Source organism: Tachypleus tridentatus, chromosome 2 (assembly GCF_004210375.1).
Source record: "Tachypleus tridentatus isolate NWPU-2018 chromosome 2, ASM421037v1, whole genome shotgun sequence".
Lineage (NCBI taxonomy): Eukaryota > Metazoa > Arthropoda > Merostomata > Xiphosura > Limulidae > Tachypleus > Tachypleus tridentatus.
The window spans coordinates 88,615,230-88,632,823 of NC_134826.1; the positions used below are offsets into that span (position 1 = coordinate 88,615,230).

The following is a 17,594-nucleotide window of genomic DNA, read 5'->3' on the forward strand; positions in this document are numbered from 1 at the left end:
TTGAGCACTCTTGATTTATATTCATGCATTTCTTATATATTTTAAACTGGCTGGTGTGGGTAGAAAAAGCACTAATAGAATTCGCTCCTCTATGTTCTTGCGTCACTTTAACCTTTGGATGTATATATATATAGTGCTTTCGTAAATGTATGCTGTACACATAGCCCCACAATAACGTAACCAAACAACGTCAACAGAGACGTATGTAACGCAACAATATCGAGTGACACGTGTTCCGTGTACAAATTTCAGAAACTGTATCTGGAAAATTTTCCCAAATGCAAAGAGAAAGCGGTACTTATTTATCTTTGGTTATTTATACGAATTTGTATCTTTTCTACTTAAAGAATACAGAAGACTGAATGCTCTGTACCCATTTGTATTGAGGAGGTGTATCTTTTTTTTTATTATTTCTTTACAAAAGGGAGGAAAATGTTAAACGTCGTGTATCCCCCTATTGTTATCATATATTCTGTCCACTTCACAAGGGATTTTGATGATCGCATGTTAGTTACACGTGTGGTGTTGATACATCTGTGATGTACTCTTTGTCTTGAGAGTACATGTTTGAAACGTTTATATTATATCAGTGTTACCAAAATAAATTCGATGGAACAGGTTTTTTTTGTTTTGTTTTGTTTTCATATTTGGCTGGAAACAATAAAGTAAAGTGAACAAAGCTATCGGCCAGGTGATTAGTGAGTTTGACTTGCAATCGTGTGGGTGTTACAAAGAAACGGACAATCCCACTATTCGTTGGTAAAAGAGTCGGCGATGGATGGTGATGACTAGCTGTTTTTCCTTTAGTCTTTCGTTGCTAAATTAGGGACGCTTAGCGCAAATCGTTCTCGTGTAGCTTTGCACGAAATTTGAAACAAACAAAAGCACCTCAAATCCCACATAAATACATGCACTCTTAGCCTAAAATTTTAACGTATTTGTATATTTTTTTGTTGCAGTGGAACTTTAGACAGAGTGGAAAATAGTAGGTTTGAAAACCGTGAAATACTACAGTTGTTAAAATTAAAGGAGACAAGACCCCCCTTTTCTTTTCTTTTTTGCTTCTTCAAGAAAATTTTGGTTTGGAATTGTTGACCACGTCCGGGAATATTATATAGAAGTACCTGCTTGGAGAAACATTGTTATTCTATCAATTAAAATCGAACATATAATAGTTTTACATTCACTTTCCGAAATTTTCTCTTAATTACGAGGTGTCCTGTTTGGGTGTTTAGGTTTGATATTTACATTTTTCTATAAATAAATGACGTACAAAAGTTTATTTTCTGATTATGTCATTTGTTTCAAAGTACACTTATACATCAGGGTATAAAAGGTTCAGAGTTATCATAAAGACATTATTTAATAAAGACAGTTGCAGAGTTAAGGTTGGGTTGGCTCAGGGGCTAATATTTTTTGTGGGTCTTACATTCCATATAATTTTACACAGAACAAAATTATCAGTCGGTCCCTATTAAGACCATGGGTCCTGGAATTGAGCCCTCTCTAGCCCCTATCTAAATACGCCACTGAATAAAGGTATAATTAAAATTCAAAACAATGAAACGATGATAATATACGTTATTTCAATATAATTCGAGTAGGATCAATATCGAAAGGCGCCACCTTACGAAAATGATATCCTTGTTATTTTCATAGGGAAAAACAAAGATTGCGTAAACTCTAGAGCCTCCACATAACCCAAACTTCTTTATAGTTATTATTCAACACTAACATTTTTCTTTGCTTACCATATAGCTAATATACGAAATATCAATCTCAACTTACTTAGTTTATAAACATCAGAGAACCAATTTCAGTGAATTCGTGTAAGCCTAACTATAATGGCGTTAAGTACCAAAAATGCACACTCGTGTCAAAAGCTGAAGGTTTGTCAACTAATGTGATTTCCTGCATACTTTTAATTGATATTTATAAAAAGGTAAGCACTAATTTCCCACGGATTACAGTTAATAATACAAAAAATACAGCTAAAATCGAATCTTAAAACGCATTTGTCAGCTACAAAAAAAATGTATTTCTAAATATGTTTTTCCTGACTCACATCACAAGAAATCGGATTTTTATGCCCGTGGTTGGTAGAGTACAGATAGCTCTTTGTGTAGCTTTGTGCTTAATTTCAAACAAACCAAAACTTTTAATTTTGTCGACTATGTAGTATTTCTTATGAGAAGTTGAGCAAAATGTGGAAAATTGTCATTTTAGTAATTTCACGTTTATACAGTGTGTACATCTTGTTACAATTTATCACAATATAGTAGGTACAAATTTCTTAAATATTATAAACTGAAACTTCAAACGTTTTTAACTTACGTTTAGTATTCATTGTATAGGATGTTAAAAATATTTTCTTTTTAACTCCTAAGTTACAAAAATGAGAACATTTTATGATTTCTAAAATGCAAACCTTTAAATTCATTGTTATTTTAATTAGGATGAATAAATATATATTTCATTTATTATTATACAACATTTGATAATTTAGCTCTTCAAATTATGTTTAAAAGCATTTGCGGTGGACAATGCTGGGACCAGACTCGTCATACTCTTGTTTGGAGATCCACATCTGTTGGAAAGTGGACAGAGAAGCCAAGATGGACCCACCGATCCAGACAGAATACTTCCTTTCAGGGGGAGCGATTATCTTTATCTTCATGGTGCTGGGGGCGAGAGAGATTATTTCTTTCTGCATTCTATCAGCAATACCAGGATACATTGTGGAACCACCAGACAGAACAACGTTGGAATATAAGTCTTTACGGATATCAACGTCACATTTCATAATGGAGTTGTAGGTGGTCTCGTGGATGCCCGAAGACTCCATACCCAAAAAGGAAGGTTGGAAGAGGGCCTCAGGGCAGCGGAACCTCTCATTAACAATAGTGATTACCTGCCCGTCAGGCAACTCGTAGGATTTCTCTAAGGAGGATGAAGAGGCAGCTGTGTTCATCTCTTGATCGAAGTCCAGAGCGACGTAACAAAGTTTCTCTTTGATGTCACGAACAATTTCTCGCTCAGCTATGGACAAAACAAACAATTACATGTTGAATATATGAAGGAAAACTATTTTCAAACATTCGTACAAATTAAATGGAAACAAGTAATTATAATTAAATAAGTGAAAAGTGCATATAAAATGGCAAATTTAATCGTACATTTATACAAGTTATTCAATAACAATTTTATGTATTTACAAACTGCTTGTGCTGTCACAAAGCGAATTACAATGATACTGTAGTATCTTTCTTTTTAGTATGAACTGCAGTGAACAGACGATTTAACAATAAATGTAAGTAGTATGAGATGAGCGGAAAACATTAGACGAGAGCAGACATAGGGATAAAGTTAAGAGAAAAAGATCGGCCAAAGTATAGAGAAAGGCTTAACAATTAATATCTTGGAAGAAAACTAACAGTAGAAAAAATATATAAGAAGGAAAGTTTATTTTTTCAATAAAGAAAAGAGTACAGCGCAAGTTTAAAAGTATAAGATATAACTGTGGTAACTCGACGATAAAGTAAGAGAATTATATTTGAATAGTTTGGCGATATTAATATAGATTATAGTATGGCTTGTCAAATGAAATTATAAAGTAATTGAATAGGCGTAAATGGACTTTTCACAAGAAAAATATCATATATACATATACATACGCCCCACGCTAGTAAAGCGGTAAGTCTACGGATTTACAACGCTAAAATCAGGGGTTCAACTCCCTTCGATGAGCTCAGCAGATAGCCCGATGTGGATTTGCTATAAAAAACACTATATATATATATATATATATATAGTATTTTTGATGTGCTTATAATCTCTACAGTGTGAAGAATTTGTTGCACCTACGTTTAATTTGTTCGAATATATATGTATATATACATTACCTTGATGTTTGTTTGTTTTTAAATTTCTCGCTGGCCGTCCCTAATTTAGCAGTGTAAGATTAGAGGGAAGGCAGCTAGTCATCACCACTCACCGCCAACCCTTGGGCTACTCTTTTGCTGACGAATAGTGGGATTGACCGAGATATTACTACGCCCTCTACGGCTAAAAGGGGCGGGAATGTTTGTTGTGATGAGGATTCGAACCTGCGACCTTCAGATTATGAGTCGAACGTCCTAATCACCTGGCCATGCCGGGTCATTACTTTGAAAACAAGTGCGTATTGTTTATTTATCGTCAACAAGTCACGGATACCTATCATATAATAATTTCTAGCCCAACAGTAACACATCATATATTTATAGTATTAAAAAAATATGTCTTTGAGTTTTTATTCTGATAGTTGAAGAAATAAATTAAATTATAAGTTCCGACGGTAACATTTGTATTTTAGTTTTTTCAGGGTTGTTTTGATAATGAATGTGTGTATGCAGATTACACACGGAAAACTGTTGATAATGCATAATAGTAACGGAAAGAAAAACAAATCGCAAACCTGTTGTTGTAAATGTATATCCACGCTCCGTCAAGATTTTCATAAGATAATCAGTGAGGTCTCGACCAGCTAGATCCAGTCGAAGAATAGCATGAGGTAGGGCATACCCTTCGTAAATTGGAACACAGTGAGTAACACCATCACCGGAATCCATAACGATGCCCGTGGTTCTGCCAGAAGCGTAGAGGGCTAACACAGCCTGAATAGATACGTACATGGCAGGAGTGTTGAAAGTTTCAAACATAATCTGTAGACAAGATGAGAATAATCATTTCCAGGTTTAAAATAGACATTTGTGAAAAGCAGTGTCCAAAATGAAATTTCATAAAGTTAAAACCAAACTAAATCCTCGCCCACTCACCCTTCAGTGACGATTTATAGCCGCGCAATAGTGAATTTATTCCGTTGAAGAAATAACAGGTTATATTTTGGAAGTCAAGATAAGTTGTTTAATTTTTTATTATAAATTAGAATTTTAAAAAAAATTACGACCTTCAGGGTACCCAGTTACCATGACTTTGTTTTCTTTGAGAAGCGCTTAGCCTAAACATTAAGTTTAAAGTATAAAATAATTTGAACAATTTCCTTATCTTCGAAGAAAGTGATATCCCGCTAAGGGTAGAAACAGATCTGTTAACAAGATATATTATCTGTGGTCTCTTAGCTAAATAGGTTATCGTTTTATTAATAATTTAAATACTTTGGTAAATCAGACAAAATAATCCAGTATTTATATTGCTTAAATTCTAACTTTTAACTTATAATTTGTTTTTATTTTTGCTACAAACCTGGGTCATTTTTTCTCTGTTCAGTTTAGGGTTAAGGGGTGCTTCAGTTAGAAGAACAGGGTGCTCCTCAGGGGCCACTCGAAGTTCGTTGTAGAAGGTGTGATGCCATATCTTTTCCATGTCATCCCAGTTAGTGACGATACCATGTTCTATGGGGTACTTCAGGGTCAAAATACCTCGTTTACTTTGGGCCTCATCCCCGACATAGCTGTCCTTCTGTCCCATACCGACCATTACACCCTAAATGATGTGTTGAAATATAAGAATAAGTGAGCAACTCAAGTGTGGTATTTCACACACTGGATTGATAGAGACAAATTTACTTTATTTTAACAAGGTACAGTGGCATTATTAATACGCTAAAACGTTAGAAAAATATGACATACCTGGTGGCGTGGACGGCCAACGATGGAAGGAAACACAGCACGGGGAGCATCATCTCCGGCAAAACCAGCTTTGCACATACCGGAACCATTGTCAATTACAAGGGCAGCAATGTCTTCGTCGCACATTGTGGTTTCTAAGGAAGTGTAAAAAAAAATAAGAACTCAGTCACATAAAATATTCTCATATGTATATACATATGAGAATATTTATATATATCGTCTTAAGTCTTGTGAATTTTCCCGTTTGTATTTATTACTAAAAGTAACTGAGAATGGTTTGAAGTTATTAAGTAATGAGTCCTTTAAATTGAATTTGGATTATTACTACTCGTTTAAAATGTATTCTCAAATCCTTGCACCATTGTTTAAAATGGTTATCGTGGATAAAAAGGAGATTCTTTTTCACACGAGTCATAGGACCTCAAATCCTCAGGCCGGCCCTGATTATTAGTGTACTAAAACTTAGTAATTTTATATTTTTAAACACTAGATATAGACCTGTACGTTAAAGTTGTAATTACATTATCATTGTATTGACTTTATTATTATGATTTTAATTCTAGATCATTCGTTCTTGTTGAAGTTTTTCGGTCAAATTAGTTTATTTGTTTGTTTTTGAATTTAGCGCAAAGCTACACGAGGGCTATCTGCGCTAGCCGTCCCTAATTTAGTAGTGTAAGACAAGAGGGAAGGTAGTTAGTCATCACCGCCCACCGCCAACTCATGGGCTACTCTTTTACCAAAGAATAGCGGGATTGACCGTCACTATTTAACGCTCCCACGGCTGAAAGGGCGAGCATGTTTGGTGTGAAGGGGATTCGAAACCAACGACCCTCAGATTACGAGTCGAACGCCCAACTCACCTGGCCATGCCGGACCTGATCAAATTAGATCCTGTCACTTCCATTTGTAATTTACACTACTAAATTTGGGGTGTCTAGCGCAGATAGCCCTCGTGTAGCTTTGCACGAAATTCAAAAACAAACAAACAAACAAACCATTTGTAAATAATGTGTCGCCAAGAGGTTAAATTTAAGAAAGTATCAGTATTCCGATATTTCAAAGATTGTTATTTAATAACTGAAGTCAAAAGGTACTTTTGTAAACTAACAATAAGAAAATCCACAGTTACGTTTGTAGCTGAGTGTTGAAAACTAGAATTTATAGAAATTGGATTGGATGTTTCAACTTGAACACCACTTTATAAAACACATTCTGTTTCTAATGGTAACAGTAGGATTTTGACCTCTTATTGTTCGCAAAATAAAAAAGAAAAAAGATCGAATACAGTTAACTTTATAACGTACTTACAGTGAAAAACGTAGAGCATATTCAGTGGCATCATTGTTCGAATTTTTAATCGAATCTGTGAAATTAAAAGTGAACAAAAGGTAATAATCAATAGTTGCGGGATTTGAATTTTTTTTAGGTTGGATTAGAGTAAATTAATCTACGAGACTCTTTCCCCCCTCCACCGCTAGTGTACAGTGGTAAGTCTACGATTTACAACGTTAAAATCAGAGGTTCGATTCACCTCGGTGGACTCAGCAGATAGCCCAATTGGCTTTGCTATAAGAAAACACACACTTCCCCCTCCCCCTTTTATTAGCTACATTTTTATGCGTCACTAATACCAAGCGTGGGAGCGCACGTCTACCTAACTCAATTTTATTACTCATGAAGATCGCTATGTTTTGTTTGTTTTGAATTTCGCGCAAAACTACACTGAGGCTATCTACGCTGGCCGTCCCTAATTTAGCAGTGTAAGACTAGAAGGAAGGTAGTTAGTCGTCACCACCCACCGCCAACTCTTGGGCTACTCTTTTACCAACGAATAGTGGGATTGACCGTAATATTATAACGCCCTCACGGCTGAAAGGGCGAACATGTTTAGTGTGACGGGGATTCGAAACCGTGACCCTCAGATTACGAGTCGAACGCCTTAACCCATCTGGCCAGGCCGGGCCAGATCGCTACGACCCTATCCTCAAATAGAAATTATTTTAGACAGGATTAAATTAAATTAATCCATGAGACCTTGGAAATGGTCAAATACAAGAGAGTTTGACTTCTGTGAGTCCAAAACTGTAATTAGATCTTAAATCAATCAAGATATGTTGTAGCTATAAGCTAAACGTTTGTACTTGGAAAAAACAACTAAAAATCGTTCTACGAGCCGCGTATTTTGTCTATAATAACCATCAGATAAGATGTTTGTTGAATTCCACGCAAAATTACTGAAAGGTTATCCGTCCCTAATTTAGAAATGGTAGACTAGAGAGAAGAAAACTAATCAACACCTCCGAACGCTTGGGCTACTTTTTACCAACGAATTAACCGTCTCATTCTAAGAGCGAGAGCGTTCGGTGATAGGATTCGAACCCGCGATCCGCGTATTGCGAGTTGAGCTCGCAAACCACCAGGCCGTGCCATGATTTAAACCGGATCAATAGTAGTCAAGTTTTAAACAATCTTGAATTGGAGATTTAGACATTAAATTCACTGTTGAAATATTTTGATACTGATTAAAGTATCTGGTAAAAACTGTTTGGAACCAGACAGTCTTTATAAACTGACCAATTACTAATTTATTTAGATTTTAAAACTGTCCACTCTATACACGTTAAAATAAATATTTAAGGTACGTTAACAACGTTCACTTTGTTACAAACAAAACAGTGACAGTAGACAAGAAGGTATTACAGTAATAACATGTCAACTAGGTCTTACTCTGAGTAATATTTGCTATGTATAGTTATATTACTAGTACTAATATTATTAGAAACGCATATGAAGTTATTATACTTAATACCAATAGTTCTTTCTACTGCAATTCTAAAAACTGTAATTATGTGTTAAAATATACAGCATGTGGTGAAAATTACATTGGCTACACAGGTGTTTGGGTATTTTGCCTATAGCATAGTTACATCGGGCTATCTGCTGTGTCCACTGAGGAGAATCGAATCCCTGATATTTGGGTTGTAAATCCGCAGACGTAACGCTGTCCCAGCGGGGTACTTGGCCAAACGGAGAATTTAATATTTAGAATAAATCAGCCTAGAAACCAAAGTCAGAAGAACTTTTTGGTTGTTTTTCATTTCGATTTTGTGTTTGTTTGAAGTTAAGCACAAAGCTACAATCTGTGCTCTGTTCACCACGGGTATCGAAATCCGGTTTATAGCATTGTAAGTCCACAGACATATCGCTGTGCCACTGGGGGACGTTGGTTTTATAATAACCATTAAAATATTTACTGAGAATTATTTTATTAAGAAACATTTGAAAGTAGTTTGAATTTAAATAATTTGTGATTTTTTCTTTGTTATTAGAACGTTTATTGTTTGGCATATTCGATGTGAATATTTTGAATTGAATTTTATCCATTAATTATATATGTTATAAACACTGTGCATCCAAATCTTTGACTGGCTGTAATTTAAACAACTAAACACATGTCCGTACATTTAAGATAGTAATGAAATTCATTTGGTATTGATTTTATGAATTGAATTGCAACTCTAAATCATTCTGGTTTTAAGTTCTTTGGTCAAATTAGGCCAGTTAGTTACCATTTGCTGAGTATGTGTCGCCAAGAAGTTGAATTCAAGAATATTTCTATATACCACTCTAAGGTTGCTAGATTATTTTTATGAATATTCGGAGCATATTCAGTGACATCACAGTATGAAAACCTTGGATCCGCAGCCCAGCACGCTAACGCCCAACTTGTGAAGTTAAATTATAAACGTAAGCATTATGTCAGCTTAAGTATCGCCGTTATAATATGAAAAGATAATTGCGACATAGGTATAGATAAACAGTAAGTTATTATATTTTTGTTTTATGGTACTGTTAAATACAACTTGATCGTATTTTTAAATACGATGGCTCTGTGAAATAAACTGAGGAACAATTAGATATATTTATTTATCTACACCTACTGGGTTTATTTTAATACTGAGTGCACCTAATAACTCCAAGAGCTTGAGAAACTTATTTGAACTTGGATATATTATGACTTTATTTATAGCTAAGCACAAAGTTACACAATGGGGTATCAGTGCTTTTCCCACCACGGATATCGAAACATGGTTTCGAGCCGTATAAGTTCACAGATATATCGCTATGTCATTGGGGGACAAAAAAGGATTTACCATGTTATAACGCCCCCATGGCTGAAAGGACTAACGTATTTGGTGGGATAGGGGATTCGAACCGACAACCGGTAGATTCCAAGTCGAGAGCCCTAACCATCTGGCAGACATTATGATATTAAAACTGAACACATACCTGTTTTGGAAAAACTTGTAGATTTTCAACCTCTGATATCCGCTAAATGAAGATTAAGAACAGCACTGTGGGGTAAGTTATATACTGAATCATCAAACCTGCACGGAAACTTATTTGTCATGAACACCGTTATCATACCGTCACGTGTACGTACTGATGTTAATATAACACTACGCACGTTTGTCAAAAATCAACAAAATGCATCATATGAACTGTGACGCAACATAGCCATGTATAGTTATAACCAACTATTATCAGTCAGTATGAATAAATAGATATAAAGGTGATGGTTAAACCAAACCCACGTATGTTCTGTTGTAAGAAGTACGTCAGTTAGTTTTGAAACAAAAAAACAACCTTACTGATAAACAGGATTATTACAGAAACTGTTGTTTCTATGACCACGTTCTACGTAATTTTGCTATGATAAAAAATCATGTGATAAGACCTGCATCGATTTTTTATCAGTGTTGTTTCGATATAAATTACCTTACATGGGCACAAGTTATTAAAGTGTTTCACATTTTATCTTTTGTTTCACTCATTGATGACCAAAAGTAGGTTTAACGTTTTGTTTTCTCAATAACTAATCGTACGGTACGGTTTGTATTAAAAATAAACAGTTTCAATATGTAGAATAAGTATCCATCATAATAATGTATTACAAGTGTCCAGATTTTGATGAAATATCTAATTTATGCAAATTGACCGTTCTCCAGTAGCTTTGGGTTACCCTTGAGGATTTGTAATGCTAAAGATGGAAGTCTAACCCCATCGTGCAAGTTTACAACAAAATAATCAAATTAACTATCGAACTATTTATAAAACATATTCTTACTGTTTTAAACGTTTATTTTTCTGTTTTTTAAAAGACAGTTCAGTGATAATTTAAAATCTGATCTTTGAATTTAAATTACCTTTAATTAAATTTGACATTAAAAGTTTTGATTTACTTTCTGGTGTAACATACGTAACTCGTATATAAAGATTACATATAAAAGAGTGAATGCATCGTAGTGTGTGTGTGTGTGTGTGTGTGTGTGTGGTAATTCAAAAATAAACCAATTACTCAAACACAATTAGCTGTTTCACAATTACGCTAGAGGTTCACTGTAGTGAATTACTTGCGAATGAATAAAAACAGTAAAATGGTTGGTCCTCCTAGATAAAGAAATTTTACAGTATTGAAAATGAAAGAGTAAACAAATTGAACTATATTAAATAAACTTTAATTTGTATTTAACGTGAAATCGACTGACTGACTAGAAAATCACACGCTCAAGCATTAAAAGATCGTTATAAAACTTCATAAACGATTCTGGAAAAAAAATGTCAAAACAGTACATTAAATACTTTAACTACGGTTTTATATATTTATTATCATTAGGTAGGCATTTAACTCTGTTCTCTCGAGCCCTAAAATTCATGCAGTTATGAATAAAATAACAACATAAGATAGGCCCTTAAACTTTAGTGCAGAATATTCTTCACTGGAGAACCATAACAAAAAGTTAGTTACATAAAATTTATTTGCGAGATTTCGCAAAAAAACAACAACTCTGTGACATTTATTACACAAACCAGTTTAATATTTGATAATATGAATAAAAATAAACTATAATTCGAGCGCTTTGAAAAAGATGGATATTTTTTCAATGGTATACACCTGCTTATTTATTGAAATTACGTAATTTCCTGTAACTTTTAAGGAGTGTTTCAAGTGCACACGGATGATTCGAGGATGTTGGAAGATATTGGAATCACAATATCATAATCCTACCCACTCGTCCTCACACACGCATTTTTTAAAACCGAAATTACTTATATCCACATGCAAGAAACATATAACTAGCCTTTCATTTTACTAAATTTCTCCACAGTGTTTAAATTTTTTTTTTTTTTTACATTTATTTGAACTGTAGAAACACTGAATACAGTGTCGTGGTGTAACTCTGGCTTCAAGAGGTAAGGGAGAAACACTGAATACAGTATCGTGGTGTAACTCTGGCTTCAAGAGGTAGGGGAGAAACACTGAATACAGTGTCGTGGTGTAACTCTGGCTTCAAGAGGTAAGGGAGAAACACTGAATACAGTGCCGTGGTGTAACTTTGGCTCCAAGAGGTAAGGGAGAAACACTGAATACAGTGTCGTGGTGTAACTTTGGCTTCAAGAGGTAGGGAAGAAACACTGAATACAGTGTCGTAGTGTAACTTTGGCTTCAAGAGGTAGGGGAGAAACACTGAATACAGTGTCGTGGTGTAACTTTGGCTTTAAGAGGTAGGGAAGAAACACTGAATACAGTGTTGTGGTGTAACTTTGGCTTTAAGAGGTAGGGGAGAAACACTGAATACAGTGTCGTGGTGTAACTTTGGCTTTAAGAGGTAGGGGAGAAACACTGAATACAGTGTCGTGGTGTAACTTTGGCTTTAAGAGGTAAGGGAGAAACACTGAATACAGTGTCGTGGTGTAACTTTGGCTTTAAGAGGTAAGGGAGAAACACTGAATACAGTGTCGTGGTGTAACTTTGGCTTTAAGAGGTAGGGGAGAAACACTGAATAGAGTGTCGTGGTGTAACTTTGGCTTTAAGAGGTAGGGGAGAAACACTGAATAGAGTGTCGTGGTGTAACTTTGGCTTCAAGAGGTAGGGGAGAAACACTTAATACAGTGTCGTGGTGTAACTTTGGCTTCAAGAGGTAGGGGAGAAACACTGAATACAGTATCGTGGTGTAACTTTGGCTTCAAGAGGTAAGGGAGAAACACTGAATACAGTGTCGTGGTGTAAGTTTGGCTTCAAGGGGTAGGGGAGAAACACTGAATACATTGTCGTGACGTAACTTTGGCTTCAAGGAGTTAGGGAGAAACACTGAATACAGTGTCGTGGTGTAACTTTGGCTTCAAAGGGTGGGGGAAAAAGTTATTTAGCTAGGATATGAATGAGGATATTCTATCCTTAAAAAATTGCTGGGGATATACCCCCGTAAACATTTTAACTATAATTGTATTTTTAAGGATACAGTAAACTGGTCCCTGATTTTTAATTTTTGGATAAATTACCCTCTGTAGTAGTGTTTTCTTTTTCAGTACGAATATATATATCTTGATTGAATCAACAGTTTGTTTGAAGTTAAGCACAAAGTCACACAATAGAATATCTGTGCTCTGCCCATCACAGGCATCGAAACTCGGTTTCTAGCTCTGCATGTGTACAAACATTCCACTGGGTCACTAGGGGGCAGGATCAACAAACATGACCACGCAAGCAGTGTTTTCACTTCTCAGAACTTGTCCTACGATATCAGGATTTATAGTTTTTGAACAGGATTTTCTACGAATTTTAAAGATTTATGAATTTCCATTAAAATAATACAAAACAGCCCAATGGAGGGACAGTGAATAATCAAAGTATTGTTTCGAATTTGCGTGACACAAAGTAATGTGAATGTATTGGTGAATGTTTAGCTTTATGTGATATTTACAGGACTGTCCAGAGGGAGTGGGAGACCGTTTCGTCCCAAAATACAAATTATTGTAACCAGTCTCTCTAAGTGTGGTCCTCGTATTTACAGTTCAAAATTAATTTCATATAAACTAATTGGAGAGCCTTGTTGACTTTGTATCCTCTGAGCCTGTGGTATTGGATACTTTAAAGATGATTAAAGCAGTAAAGTGCTAGGCGTGGTCTTACAACGTACTGTACATATTGACTAAATAGTTAAGAGTTACAACTTTTTCAATAACCATGTTCGAAATTACTGGTAAAATCATAACTAACCTGTTAGCAAAGTTGTTTTGTTTTTAAAACAGAGGTATTTTGATAGGACAGCGGTAAATTTATGGAGTTCGATTCTCCGCGGTAGATACAGCAGATAGCCCAACGTGGCTTTTCTCTTAAACAAATGAAAGTGAAATATAAATTGGTAACTTAAACGTGCTCAGTCACCCTGATTGCTTCACCAGTTATTATTTAACAATTCAATATCATCACTTGAAAAACTGAACGTATATCTGAGAAATTGGTTTGAATTTTGTAATGATAAGACAAAATGCTGTGGTGGGGTTAATTGTTTAGTTTCATTTATAAAGGGGCCTGGCATGGCCAAGCGCGTAAGGCGTGCGACTTGTAATTCGAGGGTCGCGGGTTCGCGCCCGCGTCGCGCCAAACATGCTCGCCCTCCCAGCCATGGAGGCGTTATAATGTGACGGTCAATCCCACTATTCGTTGGTAAAAGAGTAGCCCAAGAGTTGGCGGTGGGTGGTGATGACTAGCTGCCTTCCCTCTAGTCTTACACTGCTAAATTAGGGACGGCTAGCACAGATAGCCCTCGAGTAGCTTTGTGCGAAATTCCAAAACAAACAAACAATTCATTTATAAAGAAAAGAAAACTTCCATGTACTTTTACTGCCAACTTTAATTGCCATATAATGGATCTAGCTTTATATGGCGGCAAAAAGTTCTCGAGCAGTCTTTAAAAACTTCTAAGAAACAGTACGTTATCGGAGTAAAATCTGATCATCGTAGTATTAGATGAACAAGGCGTTACTGAAATAATGTCTGGTCATCCATGGTATTAGATGAAACAAGAAGAAGAAAAACAAATATAACACTACTACTCTTAATGTGATGTACGAGTGTTTAGCTATGTTCAGAAACACACGAAGAATGGAGTTTTATCGTTAAAAATATCAAGGCAATCCTTCAGATTTGTTCCAAAATCTGTTCCTCTGTGTAAAGCAATAGTTGTGTTATTTTCTTTTTTTTTATTGTAGCTTGACTGGATTCATTACCGTAGGGTCTGGCATGGCCTCATGGTTAGGGAGCTTGATTCATAATCTGTGGGTTGTAGGCTCAAATCCCCGTCGCTAAACATGCTCTTCCTTTCAGCCAAGGGAACGTTATAATGTGAGAGTCAATCCAACTACTCACTGACGAAAGAGTACCCCAAAACTTGGTAGTAGGTGGTGCTGACCAGCTGCCTTCTCTCTAGCCTATCACTGGTAAATTAGGGACGGCTACAGCGGATAGCCATCGTATGGTTTTGCTCGAAATTTAAAACAAACCAAACTGACTATCATGGAAATGGAAATAATTATTTTATTCATTTATACAAAAAATGTTTTTCTATATTTAAAAAATGTTAAACGCTTCTCATATTAAATAGTCGGATGTATTTTTTTTTACATGTCATTTATTTAGTAACACATTTAAAATGAATAAATTAATTACGACACTTATGACGAGTAACTTTGTGTGTTTATATCAGAATGGATGCAGATAAACGTTTTGAAGCTCTAAAAATTCTGTCTTCAGTATCTAAAATAGCAGTATAAAGAATTATACCAGTTACACGTGTTTTACTTCATCAATAGGGTGAACAACAGAAACAATTTTGTCTTTTTTGTTTTACTGTTTAATTTTTTTGGTCTAAAACACATACACAGACACTGTATTAATTTGACGTAATAACGTTTAGATATGTTCAGAAACATGGAAATACTAAGATTGTATTAGAACAGTTGTTACAATATCCTAGCATCAGGTGTCACAACAGTGTTTGTCCACCCTTCTAACTTGGCTGGAATAACTTTTGCACTTCTTGGTACGTCACCAGCCCATGTTTGTTTGTCGATTATTAAGAACAACGCTACACAATGGGCTACGTGTGCTGTGTTCACTAGGGGTTTCAACGTTATAAGCCAACAGACTTAGAGCTGGGCTAATGGGGAGCACCAGCTCAAGAAAAGCTAAACATGACAGAAATACGACCCATAAAATATTTTAGTGATATTACATATAACGTTCATCTTAATCATAAATGTCTGTCTTATAATATTGTAGGTAAACAGCTGTTTTTGTTTTTTTTTTATGTTTGTGTGTGTAGGGGGGTAATTGAATTCCACAACGCCTTGGCCAAAATAAATTCCATCCAACTGAATCACTCAAGTACATTTTGGTATCACAGGAACTTTTGGAACTCTATCCTTCCCTACTTCTCAAGGTATTCTGTTCCAATAAGGTTTGGGGAACGTAAGTTAGATGGGATATAACAATGAGCCAACAGCACATAACAGTAAGACCCAAATGATCTTGATAAAACATAATAGATAAATATGAAAGTAGCCAATCTGAAAGTTTCATGTATTTTCTGTGTTATTGTGTCAGTTTTATTTTTAACTGAAGTATTTGCATCAATTTTTTGTTTCTTTTTATTACTTTTACCTTATTGAGAAGAAAGGTTTCTCAACTATTATATTTTAATAGAAATTTATATAATTAGAGCCGTGTAGTTCCTATTAATGTAAGGTCAAAACAAAATAGTATTAGTGAGGAATATCACTGTTACTTTAGTGTAAAGACACACACTACACAATTAATTATTTGCGCTCTATTCACTACATGGGATCGAACTTCGGAGTTTAGTGTTGTAAGTGCGTAAAGTTACCACTGAACCATCGTGGGGCTGGAGATGTTACAAACAGATTTAGAAATGTAATATTATATTACACCGTTAGATGATAGCAAGTTCCCTTTAAGTTATTGAAGAAATACTATACATTGTTATGTTAATAAAACCAGCAATGCAAGTGTTATTAAATAAGCTGCGTTCTTTCATAATAACTTCTCTACATTTTGGTTGAACAAAAATTTTGTGTTGGCTTCTAAACAAACGATGTACTCCAAATCCATGAATAAACTTAACTTATTGATAGTTTAATACTGTTGTTAAGCGTAAAACTATACGCTGCTTATCTTGATGACGAGAAACCCGCTTGAAATAAAAATGTATCTCACAACAGCTGGTACGGGTATTAACACATTTTTATTGATAAGGAGAGAACAACGTTGTTCCCTCCTTATCAATAAAAGTATTAATATCCATACCAGCCGTTTTGAGATACATTTAAACGCGGCTGTCGGAACATTACTTTTAGCGTTATAAACCCTCAGACTCACCACTCAGTCATCTAGGGATCAGTTGTGTATCTTAATTTTTTTAAAAATTACTGATTCAAATAACGCAATTTTCAAGCGGTTTATATTTGAGAAACGGTCGATAAATATGGAATACAGTTACTCTAACATAATTTTCGTTGTTTACAATAATTACTTTTCTGGATGGGTAAACATTTATAAACTCTTGAATTCAAAATGTTCTATTACAACACGCGAACTCGCAGAAAAAGTAGAACAATCTTAGTCGTTAATGCTTTATTTTTCAACTGACAACTTGAACATTGACAAGCATGACAAGACGAAAACATCGGATACTGAATTTGACGCACACCATATAAGGAAAATTCTAGGACGTCATTACGCTAGACCTATACAGACTTTCAGTAAGCAGTTATTTCACGCCGACAGGAAAAAAAAAAAAGTTATTTTTATTTTGTCAGTACAACCTAAATAATACTTATGACATGAAATATAACTTTCAGCATATTTTGATGGAGCCAAAACAAATCTTGATACATTAAGATTCGCGCAGGTCGTTCGAGTTTTTGTTCGTTTTAATGCAGAAATCTTTATCTTGTTGTCAGAAAAAAAGATTTTTAGTATACATCTCAGATGTACATCCAAATATTATGTTAAATAAATATTAAAGTAAACAATTGTTCATAATATATACCGTTATTTCGTACCCCTTTACAAAAACATTTGGATTATACTTTTAT

At 35.0% G+C, this 17,594-nt stretch overlaps 1 protein-coding gene across 1 annotated transcript; it reads right to left on the minus strand.

Annotated features, from left to right (window-relative positions):
- Positions 1–2,214: 2,214 nt before the first annotated feature.
- On the minus strand, positions 2,215–10,164 carry LOC143244452 (actin-3-like). Its single transcript, XM_076489139.1, has 5 exons — positions 9,924–10,164; positions 5,631–5,764; positions 5,245–5,484; positions 4,457–4,703; positions 2,215–3,039 (listed from the first exon to the last, which is right to left on the minus strand). Exons 2-5 carry the CDS (start codon positions 5,754–5,756, stop codon positions 2,522–2,524), a joined length of 1,131 nt encoding a protein of 376 aa, XP_076345254.1. The 5' UTR covers positions 5,757–5,764; positions 9,924–10,164; the 3' UTR covers positions 2,215–2,521.
- Between the last annotated feature and the right edge of the window lie 7,430 nt (positions 10,165–17,594).